This window comes from Saccopteryx leptura, chromosome 2 (assembly GCF_036850995.1).
Source record: "Saccopteryx leptura isolate mSacLep1 chromosome 2, mSacLep1_pri_phased_curated, whole genome shotgun sequence".
NCBI classification, from domain to species: domain Eukaryota; kingdom Metazoa; phylum Chordata; class Mammalia; order Chiroptera; family Emballonuridae; genus Saccopteryx; species Saccopteryx leptura.
Window position 1 is genome coordinate 365770686 of NC_089504.1, and position 27963 is coordinate 365798648.

The 27963-nt window shown below is 61.5% G+C and overlaps 1 protein-coding gene across 9 annotated transcripts; it reads left to right on the forward strand.

The window, feature by feature from the left end:
- The first annotated feature begins 233 nt into the window (after positions 1-233).
- Positions 234-27627, forward strand: SREBF1 (sterol regulatory element binding transcription factor 1). Of its 9 annotated transcripts, XM_066365049.1 has the most exons (20): positions 276-518; positions 15701-15789; positions 17094-17525; positions 17920-18092; positions 18638-18775; positions 18857-19078; positions 19739-19853; positions 20066-20277; positions 20512-20713; positions 20846-21024; positions 21315-21576; positions 21657-21823; positions 22072-22240; positions 22728-22836; positions 23107-23216; positions 25102-25234; positions 25381-25543; positions 25996-26196; positions 26308-26419; positions 26801-27164. In XM_066365049.1, exons 1-20 carry the CDS (start codon positions 418-420, stop codon positions 27028-27030), a joined length of 3519 nt encoding a protein of 1172 aa, XP_066221146.1. In that variant the 5' UTR covers positions 276-417; the 3' UTR covers positions 27031-27164. The 9 variants fall into 9 exon arrangements, with proteins under 9 accessions (XP_066221142.1, XP_066221144.1, XP_066221146.1 ...); XM_066365045.1 differs by lacking the exon at positions 15701-15789 and having other exon boundaries at positions 234-508; positions 20012-20277; positions 20512-20749; XM_066365047.1 differs by lacking the exon at positions 15701-15789 and having other exon boundaries at positions 235-508; positions 20512-20749.
- Positions 27628-27963: the final 336 nt, after the last annotated feature.

Below are 27963 nucleotides of genomic sequence, written 5' to 3' on the forward strand. Positions count from 1 at the left end.
GAGGAAGTGAAGTTTGTTGCGACACCCCCGTGCCCCCTCCCCCCCCCAAAGTCCAGAGACCTCTGAAGGGCCCAGTCCTGGGGCTTCCATTCAGTGGCCTTGGCCTGCCCGACCTCGGCAGCAGTCAGCCCGAGGCGGCTGAAAGCCCGGAGGGCACTCTGGTGGAGGGGTCGCCGCTCCCGCCAGGTGGGGCGGGGCCGTCTGTCCCGGGGGGCGGGGCCGCCGCGCCAGATCCCGCCCCGCCCTGCCCGCCCCGGCGGAGCCGCCGCCGAGGAACCCAGTTTCCGAGGAACTTTTCGCCGGTGCCGGGCCGCCAGCGAGGCCGGGGCGGGACGCGAACGCGCGGACCCGGCGGACGCAAGGCTCGCGGCGGAAGTCCGCGCCCGCGGGGGACCGAACCGAGGTGGCAACGGCGCCATGGATGAGCCGCCCTTTCCCGAGGCGGCCTTGGAGCAGGCGCTGGCCGAGCCGTGCGAGCTGGACGTGGCGCTGCTGACGGACATCGAAGGTGCGTCCGGGCCGGGCTCCGCGCGAGTGGGGCGCGCAGGGGACGCCGGCCTTTGTCCTCCCGGGCGGGCGCGGGCGTGGGCGCTGCTGCCGCTGCCAATGCGCGCGGGGCACCCCGCGTCCTCGCAACTCGGAGCGCGCGCCGCGCCGGGCAGTCCGCGCGGGGCCTCCCCGCTGCCCGCTGGCGTGTCTACGGGCGGCGCCGCCACGGGCCCCCGGGCGGTGCGCGTCCGGCACACGTGCGCCTCGGGGCGGCCCCGGTGCGGGCCCCGCGCGGTGCGGCCGGCGGGTGAGCTCAGCCCCGCGGCGGCGGCGCGAGCGGGACACCCGGGTGTTGCCGAGGCCCCGCCCCTCCCGTCCGTGACGTCAGCGCGGGGTTACTCGCGGTCATTCCCTCGGGCCCCGGAGTTCAGCTCGGCGCCGCCGGAGCCCGTGCGCGTGTGCGCGTGCGCGCGCGGGGCTCGTCCTCCCGCCGCTCCCCGCCCGGTCGGCGTATCATGGCCTGTTGATTGACTACCAGTGACGCCCCAACCTAGACACGGGGGGTGCAGAGACCTGGGTCTCCTCCCTATCTTGAGAGCTCAGAAATCCCCCCAAAGAAACTGGCAAAACGGATAAGGGTGTGTCGTTGCACTCGGGGATGGAAGAGGGGGCGGTGTGGAGCTAGCGTCCTTGTCTACTTGGGTCCAGAGATGGGGCAGGACCTTCTTGATGGGGTCCAGAGATGGGGCAGGACCTCTTCGAGCCTACTTGGGCCTTGAGACTTGAGCGTCAGCCCCGGGGGCCAGCGGAGAGGGGTGTTACCCCCGGGCTGGCCCGCGTCTGAGCAGCTGGAGGAAATGCCCGGCAGGTGGAGTGGATAAGGTAGGCCAAAGGGTCACCGGGCCCGGTCTGCCAGGGTGAGGGCAGGTGGTGCAGCGGCGGATTAGGACATTTTTTTATATATAAATAAATTTTTATTAATGTTAATAGGGTGACATCAATAAATCAGGCTACATATATTCAAAGAAAACATGTCCAGGTTATCTTGTCATTTAATTATGTTGCATACCCATCACCCAAAGTCAGATTGTCCTTCGTCACCTTCTATCTAGTTTTCTTTGTGCCCCTACCCCTTCCCCTCCCCCCACCCCTAGTAACCACCACACTCTTGTCCATGTCTCTTAGTCTCGTTTTTTTTTTGTTGTTGTTGTTTTTTATTTACTTATTTACAGGGACAGAGAGAGGGACAGATAGGAACAGACAGGAACGGAGAGAGATGAGAAGCATCAATCATCAGTTTTTCCTTGCGACACCTTAGTTGTTCATTGATTGCTTTCTCATATGTGCCTTGACCACGGGCCTTCAGCGGACTGAGTAACCCTTTGCTGGAGCCAGCGACCTTGGGTCCAAGCTAGCGAGCTTTACTCAAGCCAGATGAGCCTGCGCTCAAGCTGGTGCGACCTCAGGGTCATGAACCTGGGTCCTTCCGCATCCCAGTCCGACGCTCCATCCACTGCACCACCGCCTGGTCAGGCTCTTAGTCTCGTTTTTATGTCCCACCAATGTATGGAATCATGTAGTTCTTGTTTTTTTCTGATTTACTTATTTCACTCGTATAATGTTATCAAGATCCCACCATTTTGTTGTAAATGATCCGATGTCATCATTTCTTATGGCTGAGTAGTATTCCATAGTGTATATGTGCCACATCTTCTTTATCCAGTCTTCTATTGAAGGGCTTTTTGGTTGTTTCCATTTCTTGGCCACTGTGAACAATGCTGCAATGAACATGGGGCTACATGTGTCTTTACGTATCAATGTTTCAGAGTTTTGGGGGTATATACCCAGTAGAGGGATTGCTGGGTCATAAGGTAGTTCTATTTTTAGTAAGGTCGCAGGATACAAAATTAACATACAAAAGTCCATAGCCTTTCTATATGCCAACAATGAAATATTAGAAAACGAACTAAAAAAAGTAATCCCCTTCACGATTGCAACAACAACAAAAAAATACCTAGGAATAAACATAACAAAGAATGTAAAGGACCTATATAACAAAAACTACAAAGCATTGTTAAGGGAAATCGAAAAAGATACAATGAGATGGAAAAATATTCCTTGTTCGTGGATAGGAAGAATAAATATAATCAAAATGACCATATTACCCAAAGCAATTTATAAATTTAATGCAATTCCCATCAAAATTCCTATGACATTCTTTAAAGAAATGGAACAAAAAATCATCAGATTTATATGGAACTATAAAAAACCCTGAATAGCCAAAGCAATCCTAAGGAAAAAGAGTGAAGCTGGGAGCATTACAATACCTGACTTTAAACTATATTATAGGGTCACAACAATCAAAACAACATGGTATTGGCAGAAAAATAGACACTCAGACCAATGGAACAGAATAGAAAGTCCAGAAATAAAACCACATATATATGGTCAAATAATTTTTGATAAAGGGGCCAACAACACACAAGGGAGAAAAGAAAGCCTCTTCAACAAATGGTGCTGGGAAAACTGGAAAGCCACATGCAAAAGAATGAAACTGGACTACAGTTTGTCCCCCTGTACTAAAATTAACTCAAAATGGATCAAAGATCTAAACATAAGACCTGAAACAATTAAGTGCATAGAAGAAGACATAGGTACTAAACTCATGGACCTGGGTTTTAAAGAGTATTTTATGAATTTGATTCCAAAGGCAAGAGAAGTGAAGGCAAAGATAAATGAATGGGACTACATCAGACTAAAAAGTTTTTGCACAGCAAGAGAAACTGACAACAAAATAGACAGACAGCTAAATGGGAAATGATATTTTCAAACAACAGCTCAGATAAGGGCCTAATATCCAAAATTTACAAAGAACTCATAAAACTCAACAACAAACAAACAATCCAATAAAAAAAAATGGGAAGAGGACATGAACAGACACTTCTCCCAGGAAGAAATACAAATGGCCAACAGATATATGAAAAGATGCTCATCTTCATTAGTTATTAGAGAAATGCAAATCAAAACTACAATGAGATTCCACCTCACACCTGTTAGATTAGCTATTATCAACAAGACAGGTAATAGCAAGTGCTGGAGAGGCTGTGGAGAAAAAGGAACCCTCAGTTACTGTTGGTGGGAATGTAAAGTAGTGCAGCTATTATGGAAGAAAGTATGGTGGTCTCCACACACGAGTTTACAGAGAAGGGGTTGGGGGACCGTGGTGTAAGCAGGTCCCCATTAGACGGTGGTTGCCCCTCTCTTGGTAGATGGGGCCGGGGCCAAGCAAAGCTCTAGCAAACTGCCCCCTGTGGTGGCTGTGCAGGCCAGCCACACCGGCCAAGGTGCATTGACTGACTGGGAGGCTGAGGCCAAGTGCTCAGGCTTCCCACAACCTGGATGGACACGGCGGTTTTGGTGGAGCCTGGTCTGCCCGGCATGGACAGAACCAGAGGCGTCTGCTTCAGCCTTACAGGTTGCCAGCAGGGGTGCTTAGCAGCCTGCTTCCCCTGAGACCAGAGACCAGGCGAGGACAGGCCGGAGGGAAGGAGACCCTGGTCGCTGGGTTTCGAGTCCCAACCCCCAGGCCCTGGGGAGATCCCAGTGGGACCCAGCTGACGGTTCCACAAATACTAGATTCAGTGAGTGGGACCCGGAAGGTTCCATGACCAAGCGGTGCAGACCTGAGCTTTGGGGTCAGGACACGACTTACTTCCTCTGCCATCTGCACAAACCCTTTCACCCCCTCCCCCAGATTCGAATGCTTCCCTTCATGTTGGAACGGGGGTGTCCTGGTACAGGAATAGGGGTGTCCTGGTACAGGAACAGGGGTGTCCTGGTACAGGAATAGGGGTGTCCTGGTACAGGAACAGGGGTGTCCTGGTACAGGAATAGGGGTGTCCTGGTACAGGAACAGGGGTGTCCTGGTACAGGAATAGGGGTGTCCTGGTACAGGAACAGGGGTGTCCTGGTACAGGAATAGGGGTGTCCTGGTACAGGAATAGGGGTGTCCAGGTCCAGGTCTTGTGGACTCGTTTATAGAAACATTCTCCTAACCCTAAGCCTAACCTTAACCCCTGGGACCCAAAGTCAGTAATGGGCAGTCGTCACTGGGGGTGGGGACGAGTGGAGGTCAGACTAGCTCATCTCAACTCTAATCTGAGAGAAAGAGAACAGCTGGGCCTCTTGCTGGGTGAGTTTAATCTCAGAACCGTGTCTGACTTCTTGCCTGAGCTCAGGGAAGGGAAAAACGCATGGTCCACTTCCAGTTACTGGCCCTGAAGGGCAGAAACTCATGGGCAGGGTTCAGGACTGAAAGCCCCCGCCCCCAGCTTCTGGCAGGGGTGGGCGGGAAAAAGAGGACATGGCCTCAGAGAGGCCTGCAGCTTCCCAGCCCGGTGCTCGGTGCTTGAGACTGCAGATCTATGCCCCCCAACCCCCGCCTAGTCGCCACCACGCTGTCATGTGCCACAGCACAGAGCCAGGGCCCGAGCCACTGCTGCTGGCCACAGTGTGGGCAGGAGGACAGCGCAGAGCCAGGGCCCGAGCCACTGCTGCTGGCCACAGTGTGGGCAGGAGGACAGCGCAGAGCCAGGGCCCGAGCCACTGCTGCTGGCCACAGTGTGGGCAGGAGGACAGCACAGAGCCAGGGCCCGAGCCACTGCTGCTGGCCACAGTGTGAGCAGGAGGACAGCACAGAGCCAGGGCCCAAGCCACTGCTGCTGGCCACAGTGTGGGCAGGATGACAGCACAGAGCCAGGGCCCGAGCCACTGCTGCTGGCCACAGTGTGGGCAGGAGGACAGCACAGAGCCAGGGCCCGAGCCACTGCTGCTGGCCACAGTGTGGGCAGGAGGACAGCGCAGTCACTGCCCGGAGCCACTGCTGCTGGCCACAGTGTGGGCAGGAGGACAGCACAGAGTCACTGGCCGGAGCCACTGCTGCTGGCCACAGTGTGGGCAGGAGGACAGCGCAGTCACTGGCCGGAGCCACTGCTGCTGGCCACAGTGTGGGCAGGAGGACAGCGCAGTCACTGGCCGGAGCCACTGCTGCTGGCCACAGTGTGGGCAGGAGGACAGCGCAGTCACTGGCCGGAGCCACTGCTGCTGGCCACAGTGTGGGCAGGAGGACAGCGCAGTCACTGGCCGGAGCCACTGCTGCTGGCCCCAGTGTGGGCAGGAGGACAGCACAGAGCCAGGGCCCGAGCCACTGCTGCTGGCCACAGTGTGGGCAGGAGGACAGCACAGAGCCAGGGCCCAAGCCACTGCTGCTGGCCACAGTGTGGGCAGGAGGACAGCGCAGTCACTGGCCGGAGCCACTGCTGCTGGCCACAGTGTGGGCAGGACTCTCACTGGGTTGGACAGACGTGAGGGTTTGCCCACCGCGACAGAGGATTTCTTGTTTTTTTTATTCAGACTTTTCTGCTCTTTTCCCTAATTACACAACTAATCTCTGTGTTGTAGAAAAATTAGAAAGCGCAAGCGACTAAAAAGAAAAGAAAACCTTAGACCTGCCCCCCACAGATAAGCTGTTGATCACATGGTAACTATTCTCGTGTGCCTGTATATATATTTTTTCGGAATGCCTCCACACTTCTTGATCCCTTTTTGAAAAACAACGTTAGTGAGGTATAATTTACCTGTCAAAGATTTATCCATTTTAAGTGTACAACTCAGTGAATTTTAGTGAATTTACCAAGTTGGTGGGGGTGGTAGATGCCTCACCAGTTGGTTGAAGAATGTTTTCTTCGCCCCTATGAGATCTCTCCTGCTTTTTTGCAGCTGCTCCCGGTCCACCCTGGCCCCAGGTGACCACTTTATAAATGGAATAGGGTCCCTTGTAAACAGCCAGACCACAGTCAGGGTCTCTGGCTTGCACACCTGTCGCCCTTTGGTGGACACCCAGCTTGTTTTGTCCTCATGAAATGCGCGGCAGTGGGCAGCACCCAACGCCAGTGTTTGCCCGGTGGGACCTCCTTTGGTTTCTACAGAGAGGCTGGGGCTCGGGGGCGGAGACTGCTGGTCTGAGGTTGGGCTGCCGTCTGGGCTTCCCCCTGACCCCCCCCAGGGCAGGGGTCGGGAACCTATGGCTGCCAGCCAGACGTGGCTCTTCTGATGGCTGCATCTGGCTCGCAGACAAATCTTTAATAAAAAAAATTGTAACGTTAAAAATATAAAACATTCTCATGTATTACAGTCCATTCATTTCCTACCGCTCAGGTTCATGGTTGCAGGTGGCTGGAGCCAATCAGAGCTGTCCTCCGGGACAACACCAGATTTTTATTGGATAATGCGTAACATACACGGGTCGTTGTATGGCTCTCATGGAATTACATTTTAAAATATGTGGTGTTCGTGGCTCTCTCAGCCGGAAAGGTTCCCGACCCCTGCCCCAGGGTCTCCAGGTCCTCAGAGAGGAGCGAGGGTTGAGAGGTGGGCTGAGGTGCCCGGGTGTGGAGCTGGGCCAGATCGAGGAAGCAGTGGGGAGTCTTGGGAAGGCGGCTGGAGCCGGGCACTGCCACGCTTGGATTCCTTGTCGTGAGTTCCCTGCAGCGGCGGCTGGGTTGGAGGATCACAACACAGGGAACTGACGGGCACTTGTTGTGTGCCAGAGACTGGGCCAGCCATTGAGTCCTCCCGACAGTCCTGGTGGGCAGACCTAGGATCTTCACCTACGGGGTGAACACATGAGGCACCGAGAGGTTAAGAGTCTTGCCTTAGCTCGCACAGCCAGAGCATGGCCAACCAGGGTTCAGACTCAGGCGGTGGGCTTCAGAGCCCCTGCTCTCAGCTGTTCATCTCGGGGCTCCTAAGAGTGGGGTTAGGGGTTGGGGGGTGGGCAATAGAGCAGAGAACCCAAGAGGCTGCTTCCTGGGAGGCGGTGCTGGAGCCTGGGAGTGGGTCGTAGACAGGTCAGAGGCCACAGGCCACCTCCCTCTCCCTGAACTTGGAGTCATGAGACCAAGGACGGGCACCAGGCAGCCTTGAGCCGCACCCTGCCAGCCCAGTCCTCTGTCATGTGGACGGTCTTGGGTGGAGCTGCAGAGTCCTCTGTTCCGTGGGCGAGACCTCTGCCCTGGCGGCAGTGCACGATGGCCTCCGGTGACTTCCTTCACGGGCCCCCTTTCCTGCCCTGTGCTTGGGGCTCCAGTGGCGGCTGTGGGCAGAGGGACCCTGAGAGCAGCCCCCCTGTGCCTGTGTTTGGGATTATTGTTAAACTGGTGGCAGTCTTCACCTTCCCACTAATTTATCAGATTTTGCACATGCTTCTAAATGCAGAAGAGGCAGATGGGAATGGAGTTCTGGTCAGGGACTCCACATCCAGAACGGGGGGTGGTCCTGGCCGAGAGGTCGCCCGGGGACTCTCGTTGGCCTAAAGCCTTTGGTGGCATAGCTGACCTCCACCGCCTGGACACCCCAGGTGCACTCTGTCTGTCCTGCCCTGGGGTCTGACAATCCAGGGCAGCCTTCCTGGCAGTGATTTCTCAAGGTCTCTTGGCCTTGGGGTCCCTCCCAAGGTGCCTGAGCCAATCACAGGGGGGCCTGACTCAGGTTCCAGCCCTTGTGTGTGGCTGGGTTTTTTTGTGTGTGTTTTTTTGTACATTTCTGAAGCTGGAAACAGGGAGGCAGTCAGACAGACTCCTGCATGCGCCCGACCGGGATCCACCCGGCACGCCCACCAGGGGCGACGCTCTGCCCCTCCGGGCGTCGCTCTGTTGCGACCAGAGCCACTCTAGCGCCTGGGGCAGTGGCCAAGGAGCCATCCCCAGCGCCCGGGCCATCTTTGCTCCAATGGAGCTTCGGCTGCAGGAGGGGAAGAGAGAGACAGAGAGGAAGGAGAGGGGGAGGGGTGGAGAAGCAGATGGGCGCCTCTCCTGTGTGCCCTGGCCGGGAATTGAACCCAGGACTTCCGCATGCCAGGCCGACACTCTATCACTGAGCCAACCGGCCAGGGCCTATGTGTGGTTGTTTTTGAGACCCAGGCCAGCCCTGGTGCCGAGGACACAAAACACACTGCCACCTGGCACCTCTCCCCACCGTATCTTGTGCCCAGTTCTCTCCCTGGCCCCACTAACCACAGACCCTCCTTAGAAAACACAGCCTGAGACTGCTGACTGCCCAGCTCCCAGCATCTGGACGCACGCCCCCCCTTTCCCAGACCACTCATGGCTCCCCAGTGCGCCCAAGACAGAGCTGCCTGTTTCGGTGTGGCATTCAAGACCTGTAAGGCTGCCAGACCTGCTCTTCCTATTCATCCAGAGCCTACTGCACAGACATTCCCCGTGCCCGTTCTGGTGAGGTGCCCTCCTCCTGGGCCCTGTGTCCAGAGCCCCTCGGGGGTACGTGCAGCCTGAGAGAGACCGCTCCTATCTGGAGTTCCCCTTCCCACCCCCTTTGCAGCCTTGTCATCTGGCCTTCCCAACCTGGGGCCTCAGAACGTCGGTCCCGTGTGGCGCTGCCTTGCTGTTTTCCTAGGGAGAGCGCCCTGCCTTCTCTGAGCTGCAGGGACCAACCCTGGACAGCGGGCGGGAGAGGCTGTGAGGTTTTCTGCTCCTGAGCCCTGTGGGTTCCAGCCCCAGTGCCTCTGAGAGGACAGGGTGGGGAGGACGGAGAGAAGCATGCTGGGAGTGGGTTCAACAGACAGACAGGCAGGTGGCAGGCAGTTCCCTCCTGCTCAGTGGTCACCGGGCCGGACATAAACATCCTGAGTCAGCCCAGGCAGGGTTCACCTCCGGGCAGAGACCTGGGATCTGGACTTTTCCCTGCCGGCAGGTGCAGCCCAGGTGGGAACGGCCGTGCTGGCCACAGGAAGTGTCTCTGGCCTTATCTTCTGGGTGGGAGACAGCGTGGGACTGGTCAAGGCCAGTGGGGGGGCTTCCTACCCCTACCCCCACCTGACCCCTAAGGATGTGCCCTTTGATCCTGGAACTGACCGGGACTGCACACGTTTGACACTCACGTCCCACGTGGCCCCAGAAGGGGGGCTCCTGGCCTAGTGTCCTGGGAAGTGTGTGTGGGGGTGTCTGTTAGTCTGGTTCCAGGTTTGTGAGTCCCCTGCTGGATTTGGGGTTTGGTGGGAGTGGGGGAGGGCTGGGGAAGTCCACCCATCTGACCTGGAACCCCACTCAAGCCCCCCACCTGACACCCAGCTATCTCCAGTGGGCCTGCCCCTCCTGGTCACACCTCGAGCCCGCCGTTCCCATGGCAGGTCTCTGGGGTCCCCATTCTCCCTGCAGCGGAAAGGCTTGGGGTCCAGAGGTCTCCAAGTTCAGCCTCTATTGTGTGGCTGTGGACAGAGCGGCTTGACCTCTCTGACCTTCATGTTCTCATCAGTGTACTGGGAATCATCATGGAACCAGTTTTTTAGAGTTGTGGCCCATCAGATGAACTCTCTCAGGTCAAGTACTTAAGCAGTATACGACACACAGTAGGCCCTCAACCAATGCCAGTTAGTGTGATCACTTAGAGGATGTAACGGGCCTGACACCTGGTATATTTAGCTAGACAGATGTCAGCAGTGGTTGTCCAAGGAGCCTGTGTTGCTAGTTTCTAGGCTGTTTTGAGCATCCACCATTTGGGGATGCCGGGTTTCTAGGTGAGACACTACCTGGGACAGGTCAAGGCCAGTGGGGGGGTGGGGAGGCTTCCTGTCCCTACCCCCACCTGACCCCTCAGGAACAAGCCATGTTGTTGAAGATGAGACTAGAGCCAGAAGGCACCTCAGAAATGGCAGTATTGTTGCTTCTTCACTCAGTGCACAGAGGAGGGACAAAGGCCTCCAGACACAGCTCACCACCATCCCCCGGCCACCCAACCTGGCTGGGCCAGGCCCGGGGCAGCAGAGCGGGTGTGTGTGAGTATGTGAGTGTGTGTGTGTGAGTGTATGTGTGTGTGAGTGTGTGTATATGAGTGTGTGTATGTGCGTGCGTGAGTGTATGTATGTGTGTGTATATGAGTGTATGTGCATGTGTGTGAGTGTGTATGTGTGAGTGAGTGTGTGTGTGTATGAGTGTGTGTGTGCGTGTGAGTGTGTGTATGAGTGTGTATGTGCATGTGCATGTGTGTATGTGTGTGAGTGTATGTGAGTGCGTGTGTGTGACTGTGTAAGTGTATGTGTGTGAGTGTGTGCGTGTGAGTGTGTGCGTGAGTATATGTGCGTGAGTGTATGTGCGTGTGAGTGTGTGTATGAGTGTGTGTATGTGCGTGTGAGTGTGTGTATGTGTGTGAGTGTGTGCGAGTGTGTGTGTGTGTAAGCGTATGTGAGTGTGTGTGTGTGTGTGTGTGTGTGTGTGAAGGAGCGAGAGACCTGGGAGAAACAACAGGGGAGGCCAGGCGCGCAGGAAGGGAGAGCTTCCCGGAGGGGAGGCCCTGCAAGGGGCACAGGGTTGCTGGGTCTGGGGCACAGGCGATTGTCCCCCGCACAGAACACCCACGGCCGTCTGGGAAATGCACATTAAAGCATCTCGGAGGAGGTTCCAAGTCACCCAGCTCCTGGGACTAAACAAAGCCACCAAAAGCAAATAAAAACAATAAAACCCAGTGTTGGTGATGCTGTGAAGTGGAGCACGTTGCAGAGGAGGTTGTAAAAAAGGGGCTTATCTTCTGCAGAGAAAACAGCAGGCTGCCTTTGAACCGCAGGCCCTGCATAGTACGGGCTGCAGGGGAAACGGCCCCAAAGGGAGAAATAGATATCACTCATCTCGAGACCTGCGGCTCTGCTGCTGCTGAGACTGGGAGCTTGCTCAGTGGTAGAGGACAACCCCCAAAACCGCCACTGCATCGGGCCCATGGGGTGTTTCTTTTCAGCTTCCAGAGTCGGCATGGGCCCTGAGCCCACACCCCGGACAAGATGTCTGAACTGGCCCCGGTCTGCCTCTTGTAAATGGCCATCTTCCAGGGTCCTGTCCCTGCTTCCTTGACCGGTGTGTTTGGGAGCTGGTGTATGGAGGGGCAGATCTGAGGAGGGACGTCAGAGCAAGCTTTGAAGGGGGAATAGTAGGTTTCCCGGTGGACAGAGGACAGCGGGAAGGGCTTTCCTGGGAGAGGGAACAGTCTGGGGAAACGCACGGTAGCGTTGCATAGCACGAGGCGCTTAGAAAGCAGACGAGGGAACAAGGCTCAGCCAGAGCTGAGGCAGGAGGGCCTGCTGGCCGGCAGAGTCCAGCAGGAGGGTGGCGGCAGCAGTCGGCACAGCCCTTGTCTCTGCTGGCCCGGGGCTGGGTGCTGCCGGGGTCACAGAGGTGGTTCAGGCCTCAGCTCTGCCTGGAGGGGCCAGCTGTAGCCTGGCCTCGGCTGGTGGTTAGGAAGGCTTCCAGGAGGAGGCAGTGCCCGAGCTGAGCCTTGAAGAGCTTTGTGTTGCTGTCCCAACCTGAGACAAGTGGCGACGGCAAGTCGGGCAGAACCAGGCTGGAGTTGGGGCTTCTGGCGGGCTGGGACTGACAAGTGTGGGCTTGGGAGTTTGGTGGACCAGGGTCTGAGTCCCAGCCTCTCCAGTCGGCCTTGGGCCCGTGGCTGTCCTCTCAGTCTGTTTCCTTGTCAGGCTATAGGGCCCATCCTATTCCAGGAAAAGCCGGCACACACTTGCCCTCTGGGGCAGTCCTTAATGCACAAAGGGTGGCCTGTGCCACCCCCCCCCCGGGGCATACACGACCAGCTGAGAACACGAGAACCCCCACCCTGGGGTGACCAGGGGGGCTCTGGTGGGGGCCGCAGGGACGGCGGCAGACAGTGCAGCCCCAGCTCCCTGGCATGTGGGGGAGCACCCCATCCCCGCCCTGCAGAAGTAGGATGCCCTTGGGGGCCCCACAAGCCACGTGGGGTGGGGCTGCTTTTATTTTGTGTGGTGTTCTTCATCTTTGTGCACCCTCTGTGACCTGCACTCACAGGACGGTTTGTAAATCCCTTTCTTTCCTGCCCGTACCCTTTTGGAAAATTGGTGTCCCTGGCGCAGGTGCCAGACCAGCTTGGATTGGAATCCCAGCTCCGAGGCGCCGAGGCTGCCCCCCTGACCTCTGCCCCCACCCCGCCCTCGCCACAGCCACACTGGCCTCTGGTTGTGTCAACATCACATCAAGCTTGCAGCTACCTTAGGGCACTTGCACACTTGCTGTTTCTTCCTCCCAAGACTGTTCTCTTCCTCTTATTTCATTCAGGCTTTTAGTCAGATGCCACCTCCCCAGAGAGGCCCGCCCTGACTACCTCATTGCAGCGGGCCCTCACCCTCTCTCCCCTGCCTCTGTTTTTCCATGTGCTCATCGCCACCTGCACCCACATTCCTCCATGTGTTTGCAAACCCTTGTCTCCCTCACGGAACATAAGCTCCCCAAGGGAAGGTCTTTGTTCTGTGTCCCTGTATTTTCAGTACCTGGCACGGGCCTCACACACAGCAGACACTTAGGGAAGGGCAGTTGTTATTATCAGGGAAGTAGGTCTGGCTTCATGAACCAGGCCATGTCGTGTAAGTGGTGAGCTCCCTGTGCTGGAAGGCATGCAAGCAGAGGGTGGGGTTCAAGGCCTCGTGCAGGTGTTCGACGGGCTCCTGTGATGGTCGTTGCTGGGCTCCTGCAAGTCCATGGTGTGGTGGGCCCTTCCGGGATGTCCGTCATGGCCTCACAGAATAAACAGGCCAGAGAATAAAAGGCTGACCCACATTGGCCTTCAGAGGGAGGTTTGAAGGGAGAGCCAGGGAGGGAGGGAAGGGGGCCGTTTCAGGTTTCCTGTTGGGTTCTGATAGAATCAGGGCCGGAGAGGAAGAAGGAGAGGGAAAAGGAATCCAGGCTGGGTGGGGTGGGAGGAGGGAAGGTGAGAAATGGGGGTGGGGGGGTAGGTAGGTCCACGGTGCCTCCCTCTCTTCCCCTGTGTTCAGAGAGTGCCCGCAGGAGCCACATGTCCCTTCTGAGTCTCCTTTGTGTGGGAGGCCCCGTCTCAGCTGGCTCGAGGATGGTCCACAGTTTGGGAGCTGAGGCCAGTCTTCTGGGCCCACTGTCCTGGCTCCCGGGGCTGGGACTGGACAAGGCAGGAGAGTTGCTTCCTTAAACTGTGTACCCTGGGTGCTCTCCACTTCACCCTCATCTCTCCAGAAAACAACCTCCTTCAAGTGCATGTGGCGTTCCAGCCTGAGCGTTCCAAACGTGGGGCAACTCACCCCCACCCCGACTTTCTGTGTGGTTCTGGAGCATCCCAGTTGCAGCAGAGGGATTCACCTGCTAGGGACCTTGCTGGGTGATGGATGCTTCACACACTGGCTCTCCTAGAATCCCCCGTGAGACCAGGCGTAGAAGCTTGGGAGTGGGGGTGGTCGTGGTGACCTGCCCGGTTCACGAAGCAAGTGGGGAAAGAGTGGGCGCGTGGCTGGATCTGGGGGGGCGGGCGGGGGGCTATGGGGCTGGTTTTCAAGTTTCCACACACACACACACACACACACACACCCGCCTCCAGACTTAGCCCTGGCACGCCAGCTTCTGCAGAGATTGGCCACAGATCCAGCCCCAGGAAAGAGTGATGTGGAGACTGGTCAGGCCATGAGTTCAGGGGATGGCTGGCCTCGCCCCATGCCACCGGGTGCCTGGTGACATGGCACCCAGTCCTTCCTCGCTGCATCCTAGCTTAGACTGTGCCCTCTGCCCCCAGGCCAGCCTCCGGACTCCTGCCACCTCGGTCTGAATGGGATGGGGGCAGAGCACAGAGATGTGAGAAGAGGAAAACAGAGAGGCAGGAAACTGTGAAGGGAGGAGAAGGATGGGGCGGAAGGGAAGACCGGAGCGCTGAGGTCGGCCTGCCAAGCTCTAGCCAGGCCTGGGCACCCTTGTCCGCAGTTACTCAGCGAGGTCACAGCCTTTACCCCAGCGGGGGTTTTGGGGGCGAGTGAGGGTGTGAGCGCCCCCTAGGCAGAGGAGAGAGGGAGGCGGAGGCGGCAGAGGAGAAGGCTGTTGTCCCCAGCACCCCTATGAGACTGAGGAAGGGCCTGTTGGGGGAACGGGTGCGTGTGTGAAGAGGAGGTCGAGTTTCTTCATTTAGGCCCCTGGAGAAGGGAGGGCAGCTGGGGCAGGAGGGCTCCGGCCCCCCACACCATCTGTCCAGTCCCCGTGCCCACCTGCCCAGGATTTGGCCCCCCTCCAAGTTGGCAGGAGCCGGGGGGGGGGGGGAGGGCAGGAGGAGGCTGGTTCAGGCCTTGCTGGTGGTCTGATCACAGAAGCCTGAGTTGGTAACACGGGCGCTGTTGGTCGCTGTATGTGTTGAACTCTGACCTCACATAGAAGGGGGATAGGCCTAGGTACCCCCTCAGAAGCTCTGCACAACCTTTCACCTCAGGCCTGACACCCTGCCTTCCTCATCTGTCCTGGGGGCCCCTCTTGACCTCCCAGGACCCTACAAGTGAATGAACAGCCTGCATGGGCTGGGGGCCCTGAGTTTGGGGGGGCAGGAAAGACTTCACTGACCCCCCCACCTCCACACCATCCCAGACCCAGGTCCCTCTCTCTGCAAAGGGACCTAGGTCCTGGAGTCAGGATACTCAAGTATGATCTGGATGGGTATTTGAGGTGGGGTTTTCCCTTCCTCACTCTGGGCTTCAGTTTCTCGGCAGTGGCCTGTTAACAAGCTGGTGTTCATGGGGCCGGGCTGGTGGCTCCATGCCTCAGTTGCCCCAGGAAGGTAGGTCCCCGCAGCCTGGGCCTTATTTAAGGGTTTCTTGGGTACTGAGCGAACCACCCCGCTATCTCCTTTATATTCCATTCGAAGTCAAGGAGGTGTGATCGTTCCATTTTCTGGAAGGTTAAACTGAGGCTCAGAGCGGTGGAGACCCGCTCAGGGTGTCCGCGAGCCAGCGCTTTCGAACACAGAGCTCTGGGGTGTTGCGGCGTCGCTGCCCGGGTCTTCCCGGGCCGGTGCCCGCTCCGCGGCGCCCATCATAGGCGGAGACGGAGCGGGTGGGAGCCGGGTGACCGCCAGTAACCCCGGCGGCTGTCGGCGCGGAGCGGGTTAAGGACGGGCGCCCGCGGGTAACCCCAGCCCCTCGGGAGTCGCGGGGTGATACCCGAACCGGAGTCGTCGGGGCGGGGCGGGGCCCGGAGGGGGCGGGGCGCGGCCGCTGATTGGCGGCGCGCGCTCACCCCATGCCCGGGCCGCGGCTGGGGCGTGGCCGGCTGGGGCGTGGCCTGCGGGTGGGCGGGGCGGGCTCCCCGCCGGGCTTTAAAGCGCCGCCGAGTCCCGGCAGGTGCAGTCGGCGCGGACACCCGCTGGCCCAGCTGGCTGGACGCCCCAGAGGGGCGGCAGGCCGCGGAGCCATGGATTGCACGTTCGAAGGTATTTTTTTTGGAGGACTTCCCCCCCCTCGATTACTGAGCCTCCATCTCCGATGCGGGGTCGCGCGCCCCGGTTCCCTAGAAGGGGGGCGCCTGTGAGTGAGGGGCGGCTGTCGGACTCCAGTAGGAAAACACAGGTTCCCGAGAGGGAAGGCCTACCGCTCCCCAGCTCTCAGGACGGGCAGTGGACCACCCCTCTGCCTTGTTACCCTCCCCCGGGGCCAAGGGGGCAGCTGGGAGGAGGGCCGGTGGTCTTTCTGTCGGGATTGTCCAAATCGGGGACCCCAGCCCTGCGTTCAGGTCGTTTCCCCTCCTGTCAGAGAGGCCCAGTGAGGACTGGGGTGAAGGGCCAGAGATCCTGCAAGTGAAAATAGTTACTGACCCGCATAAACCTGGGCAGGGGGCCCCCACAAAATGTTTCTACTTGAGAACCCAGAAGGCTGAGCTTGACATCCCCATCCATAAAGAGGCCCCCACACCGCAGTCCCTTTCCTGCCTGGGCACCTGTCAGGAAGGAGTCCGGCAAGATTGAGTCCCCATTCTGTGCCAGCTGCCTGCCTGCAAAGCCTTTTAGTGGCCCTGCCAAAAGGTTTAATCTTTTATTGTTGTGTGGGTGAGGGATGAGGAAACTGAGACGGGAGCTCAGGCCTGGGACTTGGGGGGATTTGGGGACTCCCAGGGTTGTGCTCGTGGGTCCTGCAGGGTCCTTTGACCCAGTGGGTAGCTGCCCACAGTGGGTTAGAGGGCCCCAGGCTGACGCAGCTAGGCTGCGGTCGCCAGCGTGGGGGAGAGGGCGTGTGGCCAGGCTGGCGGTGCTCCAGTCTGAACAAGGAGGAAGGGGTCAGAGCAGACAACATTCGCTTTTATAGAGGGGAAACCAAAGCCCTGAACAGCCGGGTCCTGCGTGTGTTTGGCCACAGACAGCGTCTGGGCTTGTGCCCAGAACACACAGACACCCTGGTTGGCACTCCTGTGGCTAGCATCTGACTCGGCCCCAAAGCCTCGGTCCGTTTCACAGAGCAATGGGTTAGTGATGGCAGTCCTGGAGTCAGGACTCTTGGGCCCAAGCCCCAGTTCTGCCTCCGCCTAGGTCTGTAGGGCAAGTTAATGACCCCTGTGGGGCCTTGGCCCTGCGTGTCACTGACCTCATCGAGTTGGTGTAGGGCTTTCTGATAACATGTGAAGCACCTGGCACTGCTTGCACTTGTGGAGCCCTGTGGACAGGGGACGTGCAAATGTGTGAGACGCCTTGCAGGGCCAGCCCCTGCTCCACTGTTGCTCACACAGCCTCCTCTCTTTCCCCAGACATGCTTCAGCTCATCAACAACCAAGACAGTGACTTCCCGGGGCTGTTCGACCCACCTTATGCTGGGGGTGGAGCAGGGGGCACTGACCCCACCAGTCCGGAAGCCGGCTCCCCGGGCAGCAGCCTGTCTTTACCTCGTGCCACTCTGAGCTCCCCGCTGGAAGGCCTTCTGGGGGCACCCAAGGCAGTACCCCCACTGTTGTCCCCTCCCCAGCCTGCGCCCACATTGAAGATGTACCCATCTGGGCCTGCCTTCTCCCCTGGACCTGGTATCAAGGAAGAGCCCGTGCCACTGACCGCCTTGCGGTCCCCCAGCCCGCAGCCCCTGCCGGGGGCCCTCCTGCCCCCGGGCTTCCCTGCGCCAGCCGCCCCGCAGTTTAGCTCTGCCCCCGTGTTGGCCTATCCCAGCCCTTCTGGAAGCCTTTCCACAGGTAAGGGGGGGCGTGGAGGGGGGCCCAGCTGGGCGCAGGGAGGAGGGTCCGCTGTGGTCCTGGGAGAGGAACTGGCAGGATTAAAAACCGGCCTCCTCTCTGCTGCGTGAGACGCCACTGCCAGCAGCGCCTGTGCCCTGTGGTTGGGTTAAGCCCGGCCTCCCCCTCTCTCCTGGGGTGCCCACATCAGTGCTGCTCTTCCACAGACGCACGCCTGGCTGCAGAGCTGGCACGTCCCCGTCAGAGCCCCAGGCGGGGATGTGGAGATAGGAAACTGAGGCCCCAAGGGGTCGAGACTCGTCCAGGGCCACACGGGGATATGGATCTGAGGATGGGCTGGAAGTCGGTTGCTTGGAGCAGATTGTACCCACAGCCCCAGACTTCATCTCTGCAGGGTCCCCTCCAGGGAGCACCCCACAGCCGCTGCCTGGCCCGGCAGGGGTCCCGCCCCTCTCCTTGCAGACCCAGGTTCAGAGTGCAGCCTCCCATCAACTGCTGACAGCCACCGCCACCACCACAGTGGCCCCTGGAACGACCACTGTGACCTCGCAGATCCAGCAGGTCCCGGTAAGGGGACTGGTCCAGGTGTTTGGGGGGCGGCGGCCACTGGCCCGGGCACACAGTGAGTGGCTGAGACGGACTGGCCCAGGTGTTTGGGGGGCGGCGGCCACTGGCCCGGGCACACAGTGAGTGGCTGAGACGGACTGGTCCAGGTGTTTGGGGGGCGGCGGCCACTGGCCCGGGCACACAGTGAGTGGCTGAGACGGACTGGCCCAGGTGTTTGGGGGGCGGTGGCCACTGGCCCGGGCACACAGTGAGTGGCTGAGACGGACTGGCCCAGGTGTTTGGGGGGCGGCGGCCACTGGCCCGGGCACACAGTGAGTGGCTGAGACGGACTGGCCCAGGTGTTTGGGGGGCGGCGGCCACTGGCCCGGGCACACAGTGAGTGGCTGAGACGGACTGGCCCAGGTGTTTGGGGGGGCGGCGGCCACTGGCCCGGGCACACAGTGAGTGGCTGAGACGGACTGGCCCAGGTGTTTGGGGGGTGGCGGCCACTGGCCCGGGCACACAGTGAGTGGCTGAGACCCCCCCCCCCCCGCCCCATTCCTCAGGTCCTGCTGCAGCCTCACTTCATCAAAGCCGACTCGCTGCTCCTGACAACCGTGAAGACAGACTTGGGGGCCCCGGTGAAGGCGGCGGGGGTCGGCTCCCTGGCCCCTGGCACAGCTGTGCAGACTGGGCCCTTGCAGGTGGGTGGCATCGGCCGGGCAGAAGGGTGTGCGGTCTGCCCACCTGCGTACGCACCTGGTAACCCCTACCTGGCTCTGCAGACCCTGGTGAGCGGCGGAACCATCCTGGCGACCGTGCCGTTGGTAGTGGACACCGACAAGCTGCCCATCAATCGCCTGGTGGCCAGTGGAAAGGCCCCGGGCTCGTCCCAGAGCCGTGGCGAGAAGCGCACAGCCCACAATGCCATTGAGAAGCGCTATCGCTCCTCCATCAACGACAAGATCATCGAGCTCAAGGACCTGGTGGTGGGCACGGAGGCGAAGGTGTGGGCGCCGGCCGGCACGGGCATGGCGTGGGCAGAGTCCGGGGAAGGCGGCAGCTGGAAGGAAGGGAAGGGTCTGGACTGGGCTTGGCCAGACGGGTCTTGGCTTCAGTCTGCTTGGGCCTGGCCAGCTTTGTTTATTCAGCTAAACGTTACGGAGGCCTACGTGCACCAGCAGCTGCTCTGAGCCCCCGGAGGTGAAGAAGTGAACAGACTGACGATAATCCTCCTGCTGGGGGACTGACGTGCTAGTCGGGGGGTGACAGTAAAGGAGACGAGTAGTGGGGGGGGTGAGCCAGGTGGTTTTCAGTGCTCTGGGAGGAAATAAACCCGCAAGAGGGAAGGCAGTCAGGGAAGGCCCCCCAAAGTGACCTGATGTACGTGCAGCAAGTACCAAGGGGGTGAGGGAGTGAAATAAGAAGGTGGTAATAATGATAATAGTAGTTCAACACTGTTGTGTGCGTTCTGCCTATTAATCCTCATGCCCATCCTGTGAGGAAGGTTGTACTAAGGGAGGAACATTCCATGTAGAAGGAACAGTGAGTGCAAAGGCCCTGAGGCAGATGTGCCCCAAAGCATCCCCAGGGTCCCCTTGCTGAGGTGCCTGCCCACTTGCCAGGCCTGACTGGCTGCCCGTGCTGTCTCCCTCCCACCCCTGCAGCTGAATAAATCTGCTGTCCTGCGCAAGGCCATCGACTACATCCACTTTCTGCAACAGAGTAACCAGAAACTCAAGCAGGAGAACTCGAGTCTGCGCAGTGCTGCCCACAAGAGCAGTGAGTCCTGACCTCCCATGGCCCGGGGTCTGGCCCCACCTCTAGCCCTGCCCCTGCCCTGGTCTCACCTGCAGCTCGGACCCTCCAAGGGCCCTTGGTCTCTCCTTTCCCCTGCGCTGGCCTTCGGCAGCTAAGCCGACCCCAGGCCCCTCCCCCAGGGTCTTCAATCGGTTTCGCCCGAACTCCAGCCCTGCTCCTTTCCCCACCTGTAGAATCTCCGAAGGACCTGGTGTCAGCTTGTGGCAGTAGAGGACACTCGGACGTGCCCATGGAGGGCATAAAGCCTGAGGTGGTGGACACATTGAGCCCACCACCTTCGGATGCAGGCTCGCCCTCCCAGAGCAGCCCCTTGTCCCTTGGCAGCAGGAGTGGTGGCAGTGGCAGTGACTCGGAGCCCGACAGCCCAGTCTTCGAGGACAGCCAGGTTGGGCCCTGCCACGTGGTCCCCTTTTGTCTCCTAGTGCTATCCTCTGAGCCCTAGGACTGGCTCAGAAACAAGCCCCCGACATGCCCACCTCCCATTTTATGGACAGGAAATCTGAGGCCTGGAGCCATGTGGGGTCCCTGGGTAAGGGTGGGTGGAGTGCTGACCTCTTCCCCAAGCCATGCTCTCGGGGCCAGTCCCACGGGACCCTCACCAGCCTGCCCACCCCACCAGGTGAAGCCAGAGCAGCTGCCATCCCCCCAGAGCCGGGGCATGCTGGACCGCTCCCGCCTGGCCCTGTGTGCCCTCGTCTTCCTCTGTCTCTCCTGCAACCCTCTGGCCTCCCTGCTTGGCGGCTGGGGTCTCCCCGGCCCCTCAGATGCGACCAGCGTCCACCAGGGCTCTGGGCGCAGCATGCTGGGCGCTGAGGACAGAGGTAGGACAGGCCACCATGGATATCTTTGGCAGAGAGGTAGGAGCAGGGACTCCTGGGGGTGCAGACCCCTGCCTGCGGGCTTGGGCTCTCCATTCCTGGGAGCCGCGTCCCAGCCTTGCTGTCTGTCCCTAGATGGCCCTGGGTGGGCGCCGAGGCTGCTGCCCCCGCTGGTCTGGCTGACTAATGGGCTGCTGGTGCTGGTCTCCTTGGCACTTCTCTTTGTCTATGGAGAGCCGGTCACACGGCCGCACTCGGGCCCGGCCGTGCACTTCTGGAGGCACCGCAAGCAGGCTGACCTGGACCTGGCCAGGGTAAGGGGCTGGGCCCTGCGGGTGGACGGGGAGAGGCCTCGGCACCTGGAGAGTTGCTGGGTGCCACCCCCTCTTCCCTGCCCTCCGAGTGAGCCGTGAATCTGCTCTGTCCCCTTCACTCTTGTCTACTGCTCAGCCTCCCGGTGACCGTTGGGGGCCCAGCTCCACATAGCTGCAGGACACTGGGGTCAGAGCAGGGGGCCCAAGGTGGTGGGATCTGCAGAGCTAGAGGGATGTCATGTGCCCGGGATGCTGGGGCCCTGCTTCACCCAGAAAACCCTGGTCCGCAGGGGGACTTCGCCCAGGCCGCCCAGCAGCTGTGGCTGGCCCTGCGCGCCCTGGGCCGGCCCCTGCCCACCTGCCACCTGGACCTGGCCTGCAGCCTGCTCTGGAACCTGATCCGCCTCCTGCTGCAGCGCCTCTGGGTGGGCCGCTGGCTGGCCAGCCGGGCAGGGGGCCTGCAGAGGGACTGCGCTCTGCGGGCCGATGCCCACACCAGTGCCCGGGACGCAGCCCTCGTCTACCACAAGCTGCACCAGCTTCACGCCACCGGTACGGTGGGCGAGGAGCTGGGTTGAAGGGACCCCTGCCCCTTCGCCATGCCCGGGCCTCACGCCCTGTCCGTTCCCCAGGGAAGTACGCGGGCGGGCACCTCACGGCTGCCCACCTGGCGCTGAGTGCGCTGAACCTGGCGGAGTGTGCAGGGGACGCCGTGTCGGTGGCCACGATGGCCGAGATCTACGCGGCCGCTGCTCTGATGGTCAAGACCAGTCTGCCACGGGCCTTCCGGTTTCTGATGGTGAGGACAGGGCTGAGGAGGGGGCTGGGCAGGGGGAGGACTTGGTCACAGGGTAGGCAGACTCCAGGCCTCGCTGGGGTGTCGGCCCAGGGTCTAGGTTTAAGCCCCTGCCTGGGTCCAGGGTGACTGCCCTGGGTCCAGTGTGACCGCCCTGGGTCCAGTGTGACCGCCCTGGTCCAGGGTGACTGCCCTGGGTCCAGTGTGACCGCCCTGGTCCAGGGTGACCGCCCACCTCCCTGTCACCACAGCGCTGCTTCCTGAGCAGTGCCCGCCAGGCCTGCCTGGCACAGAGTGGGTCGGCGCCGCTCACCATGCAGTGGCTCTGCCACCCTGTGGGCCACCGTTTCTTTGTGGACGGGGACTGGACTGTGGGCAGCCCCCCGAGGGTCAGCCTGTACAGCTCGGCCGGGAACCCAGGTGCGCTCTCTCCCGTTTCATCCATCCCCTGTCCTCCTCCTTTGTTCCCCATTTCTGTTTCTCGTCCTCACTCCTGCCCTGTCCCCGCCCCCTGCCTCTCTGGGTGTCCCTGCCCGCCCCATCTGTTGCCCGGCCATCTGCTTCTGCACGGGGGGCTGGGTGTCTCTCCATCAGGGCTCTTCCGCAGCAAATGAAGACAGGGATCTGGGGGCAGGTGGTTGACTGGGGAGGTGATCCCAGGCAACACCACTGTGCAGTGAGGAGGTCGGACAGGAGAGGGACAGAGCTGATAAGGGCGTGTTAGGGAGGAGATGACCCTGTCTGAGTGTAGGTGATCCTATCTGGGAGCAGGGGCTAGGATGTTTATTCACCGACTTTTATCTGTCCCAGAGCCACGCCCACCTGTGTGCCCAGGAAAGAACCCTTGTTGTGGAGAGGGGAATATGGAGAGTAGAAAGCCCCCCCACTCACCCACTCCTCCCCACAGTGGACCCCTTGGCCCAGGTGACTCAGATATTCCGAGAACATCTCTTGGAGCAAGCACTGAATTGTGTGGCCAAGCCCAGCCCCAGCCCTGCCTCGGCTGACGGGGACAGGTGAGTGCCCCCATGCGCCCCGCGGGGCAAGGGCTGTGTCCAGGGGTTTGTGGAGGTGGCCAAAGCCACTCGACTGTTGACTCACTGCATGGCCTCAGGTGGCTCTCAGCTCCTCCCGGGGTCTGTTTTCCCCACCAGCCTGGTAGGAGGAGACAGTGCCACGCTGTAGAGCCAGGACGCCAGGCTGTGCTCTGGCGGGAAGGCGCGGAGGGCCGGTGCCCTCCCAGGACCCTCGCCACCTGTCCTCACAGCCAGTCTTTCCTGCCACAGGGAGTTCTCGGATGCCCTCGGGTACCTGCAGCTGCTGAACAGCTGTTCTGAGGCTGCGGGGGCTCCGGCCTGCAGCTTCTCCGTCAGCTCCAGCACAGCCACCACCACTGGTGAGCCCCCGGCCCCCGGCCCCCGGCCCGTGACTGCCCGCTCAGCCCCCCCAGGCGCAGGGTGGCTCAGGGTCACGGAGCACCCCCGTCTGCACCTCCCCCAGGCGCAGGGTGGCTCAGGGTCACGGAGCACCCCTGTCTGCACCTCCGCCCCCTGCAGGCACAGACCCCCGGCCCGTGACTGCCCGCTCAGCCCCCCCAGGCGCAGGGTGGCTCAGGGTCACGGAGCACCCCTGTGTGCACCTCCGCCCCCTGCAGGCACAGACCCCCGGCCCGTGACTGCCCGCTCAGCCCCCCCAGGCGCAGGGTGGCTCAGGGTCACGGAGCACCCCTGTGTGCACCTCCGCCCCCTGCAGGCACAGACCCCCGGCCCGTGACTGCCCGCTCAGCCCCCCCAGGCGCAGGGTGGCTCAGGGTCACGGAGCACCCCTGTCTGCACCTCCCCCAGGCGCAGGGTGGCTCAGGGTCACGGAGCACCCCTGTGTGCACCTCCGCCCCCTGAGCCCCCGACCCCCGGCCCGTGACTGCCCGCTCAGCCCCCCCCAGGCGCAGGGTGGCTCAGGGTCACGGGGCACCCCCGTCTGCACCTCCCCCAGGCGCAGGGTGGCTCAGGGTCACGGAGCACCCCTGTGTGCACCTCCGCCCCCTGCAGGCACAGACCCCCGGCCCGTGACTGCCCGCTCAGCCCCCCCAGGCGCAGGGTGGCTCAGGGTCACGGGGCACCCCTGTGTGCACCTCCGCCCCCTGCAGGCACAGACCCCCGGCCCGTGACTGCCCGCTCAGCCCCCCCAGGCGCAGGGTGGCTCAGGGTCACGGAGCACCCCTGTGTGCACCTCCGTCCCCTGCAGGCACAGACCCCCCAGGCGCAGGGTGGCTCAGGGTCACGGGGCACCCCTGTGTGCACCTCCGCCCCCTGCAGGCACAGACCCCCCAGGCGCAGGGTGGCTCAGGGTCACGGAGCACCCCTGTGTGCACCTCCGCCCCCTGCAGGCACAGACCCCCGGCCCGTGACTGCCCGCTCAGCCCCCCCAGGCGCAGGGTGGCTCAGGGTCACGGAGCACCCCTGTGTGCACCTCCGCCCCCTGCAGGCACAGACCCCCGGCCCGTGACTGCCCGCTCAGCCCCCCCAGGCGCAGGGTGGCTCAGGGTCACGGAGCACCCCTGTGTGCACCTCCGCCCCCTGCAGGCACAGACCCCCGGCCCGTGACTGCCCGCTCAGCCCCCCCCAGGCGCAGGGTGGCTCAGGGTCACGGGGCACCCCTGTGTGCACCTCCGCCCCCTGCAGGCACAGACCCCCGGCCCGTGACTGCCCGCTCAGCCCCCCCAGGCGCAGGGTGGCTCAGGGTCACGGAGCACCCCTGTGTGCACCTCCGCCCCCTGCAGGCACAGACCCCCCAGGCGCAGGGTGGCTCAGGGTCACGGGGCACCCCTGTGTGCACCTCCGCCCCCTGCAGGCACAGACCCCCCAGGCGCAGGGTGGCTCAGGGTCACGGAGCACCCCTGTGTGCACCTCCGCCCCCTGCAGGCACAGACCCCCGGCCCGTGACTGCCCGCTCAGCCCCCCCAGGCGCAGGGTGGCTCAGGGTCACGGAGCACCCCTGTGTGCACCTCCGCCCCCTGAGCCCCCGGCCCCCGGCCCGTGACTGCCCGCTCAGCCCCCCCAGGCGCAGGGTGGCTCAGGGTCACGGAGCACCCCTGTGTGCACCTCCGCCCCCTGCAGGCACAGACCCCCGGCCCGTGACTGCCCGCTCAGCCCCCCCAGGCGCAGGGTGGCTCAGGGTCACGGAGCACCCCTGTGTGCACCTCCGCCCCCTGCAGGCACAGACCCCGTGTGCACCTCCGCCCCCTGCAGGCACAGACCTGTCTGCACCTCCGCCCCCTGCAGGCACAGACCCCGTAGCCAAGTGGTGGGCCTCGCTGATGGCCGTGGTGACCCACTGGCTGCGGAGGGACGAGGAGGCCGCTGAACGGCTCTACCCGCTGGTGGAGCACCTCCCCCGCGCCCTGCAGGAGTCCGAGTGAGTGCTGGCCAGCTGCTTCTGCCAGCGTTGTGCCCCGGCCTGGCCCTCTTCCTTTGTCATGAAGCTGGAACCGGGGCAGTGGGGAGCTCTGTGAGGGCCTGTGGCCGGGACTGACCATCTCTCCTCTGCCCTGGCCTCAACAGGAGACCCTTGCCCAGGGCAGCTCTCCATGCCTTCAGGGCTGCCCGGGCCCTGCTGGGCCGTGGGAAGGCCGAGTCCGGCCCAGCCAGCCTGGCTGTCTGCGAGAAGGCCAGTGGGTACCTGCAGGACAGCCTGACCACCCCAGCTGGCAGCTCCATCGACAAGGTGAGGGCCGGACCAGGGACCTGGCAGATCCACGGGTCCCGAACTGCCCACTCCCTGGTCGTCGTCCCCCCCCCCCCCGCCCCCAGCAGCTACAGAAGATGGTGGGGTTGGCCTAACAGCACAGGGCTGGGTGCCCAGCTGGCTTTGCTTTCTGGGTCAGGCTTGGGTCCAGGGAGCGGGCTTAGCCCCGTGTATTATCAGCCCTGCCTCCCATCAGGTAGGGCAGGGCCAGTGGTAGGGCTCTCCTTGGGGGCTGCTGTCCTGGCAGGCGGTGGGCGTGGGGGCCGCAGAGGCGGGCGGCCCCGAGGTGCATTGCTGTTGCATTGCATGTGTGTGAGGTGGGTGCAGTGCCTCGGCAGTGCAGCCCGGAGCCGGCCCCTGGCGCCGCAGGCCCCCACCCTTCCCCTCCTGGAGCTGGAGCCGGCAGTGACCTGCCCTGCCCACCTCCCCAGGCCGTGCAGTTGCTCCTCTGTGACCTGCTCCTCGTGGCACGCACGAGCCTGTGGCTACGGCAGCAGCCATCGGCACCAGCCCAAGCCGCGCAGAACTCCGGCAGTGGAGCCCAGGCCTCTGCCCTCGAGCTGCGGGGCTTCCAGCGGGACCTGAGTGGCCTGAGGCGTCTGGCCCAGAGCTTCCAGCCTGCCATGCGGAGGGTGAGTGCCCATGGCGCCCTTGCCCCGTAGTGGGGGCCATGAGGCAGCTTGTGGGGGTGTGTGTGGAGGGGCACCTGTGAACCCTGACCGGCCTGGCCCCCTTCCGTGCAGGTGTTCCTCCATGAGGCCACCGCCCGGTTGATGGCCGGGGCCAGCCCCACGCGGACGCAGCAACTCTTGGACCGCAGTCTAAGGAAGAGGGCTGGGCACTATGGCAAAGGAGGTGAGAGGGGGTGGTGGCCCTTGTCGGGGTGTGTAGGGGGCAGCCTCGTCTTCCCCACGCGGGTGTGGGAACTGCCCAGATAGGGTGTGACTGTGTCACAGCGAGATGGGGGGCCCTGGGGCAGTTATCTGAGCAATCCAATGAGGCCACTGTCACTGGTGGGATGCACGACTGTGCCCTCTTGCCTCTGAGTCTCTCCTAGACCTGGGGGGCGGGGCTGGGTGTCACGTGGACTGTGCTGGCCCTAAGCCCCGCCTCCTAACGGCTGTGTGTGTGTGTGTGTGTGTGTGTGCGCGTGCGTGTGGTGGTGTGTGCGCGCGCGTGTGTGTGTGTGTGTTTGCGTGTGTGTGTGTGTGTTTGCGTGTGTGTGTTTGCGTGCAGGCGCCCTGGCCGAGCTGGAGTCACGCCCCACGCGGCGGGAGCACGCCGAGGCCCTGCTGCTGGCCTCCTGCTACCTGCCGCCCTGCTTCCTGTCGCTGCCCGGGCAGCGCGTGGGCATGCTGGCCGAGGCGGAGCGCATGCTCGAGAAGCTCGGGGACCGCCGGCTGCTGCACGACTGCCAGCAGATGCTCCTGCGCCTGGGCGGCGGGACCACCGTCACCAACAGCTAGAGCCCCGCCGGCGGTCTGGTCCGGCCCCTGGGCCCCTGTTTTAAGCCGCCCTGACACCCCCATGGGCTGGGTCCCGGGCCAGAGCCTCGAATGCCAAAGGCAGCGCCAGAGACCCCAGTATCCGCACAGTTCACCGGGGGACTGCGCTGCAGCGGCGGGGGTAGGTGGGAATGGGAGACCCTCGGGGGGCTTTTGCCGTCTGACCCGGGAGGCCCAAAGAGGCGCCACCCCGTCGATAACTCCAGCTCCAGCGCCGGTTCTGCGGCCCGATGACCAACGGCCAGGATGGTGCTGTCCTCTGGTGGCCGGTCGGGGAGTTGCAGCGGCCAGTCGGGTCTATCGCCTGTGCTCTGCGGGCACCCTAGACTATCTCGAGGGAAGATAGGGAGTAGAGGTCGCTCAACTTGGGGTGGGGCGGGCAGTTTGGCTTTCCCGGCCAGCAAGGGGGCTCTGCTCCAAAACGCCTCTTTCCCTTCTGGAGAGATCTGTACATAGTGTAGATCAGGGCGCATCTGCCTCCTGGCTTCAGAGTCTCCAAGTGTTACTTTGCCTTTTGCAAACTTTATTTTCATAGGTTGAGTTTTGTACAGAGAATAAAAGACATTATTTATAATCTGGGTTTTGTTTCCTTGGGGAGGGTGTGTGCTTCAGTTGATGTACTTGCCAACCATAAAGGTTCTTTTGGAGCCTTCCACCCACCCAGCTGCGTAAGGGACTAGATTTCCTCCTCCTTGATGTTATGGGAGGGGTGGGGGTGGGGGGACGGGGTTATGACTTCCAGCTGAGCTGGATCCTACTGATCTCTGGGCCACAGGTTTGAACCCTTAATCCTTAGGGCCATTATAATCTCAGCTGTTCTCCTCCTAGCTTCTACCCCCACTAACTCTCAGGGTGACATGGAGGACACTCCGCATCTTAAGGATCTGTTGTTGA

What these genes read in the sequence shown, in the direction of transcription:
- SREBF1 (XM_066365050.1), top strand. Translation starts at nt 418, where the DNA reads ATGGATGAGCCGCCCTTTCCCGAGGCGGCCTTGGAGCAGGCGCTGGCC. An exon ending in CGCAGATCCAGCAGGTCCCG is followed by an intron (nt 18,093 to 18,637) that starts GTAAGGGGACTG and finishes CCCATTCCTCAG; the next exon opens with GTCCTGCTGCAGCCTCACTT. An exon ending in TCCAGCCTGCCATGCGGAGG is followed by an intron (nt 26,197 to 26,800) that starts GTGAGTGCCCAT and finishes GTTTGCGTGCAG; the next exon opens with GCGCCCTGGCCGAGCTGGAG.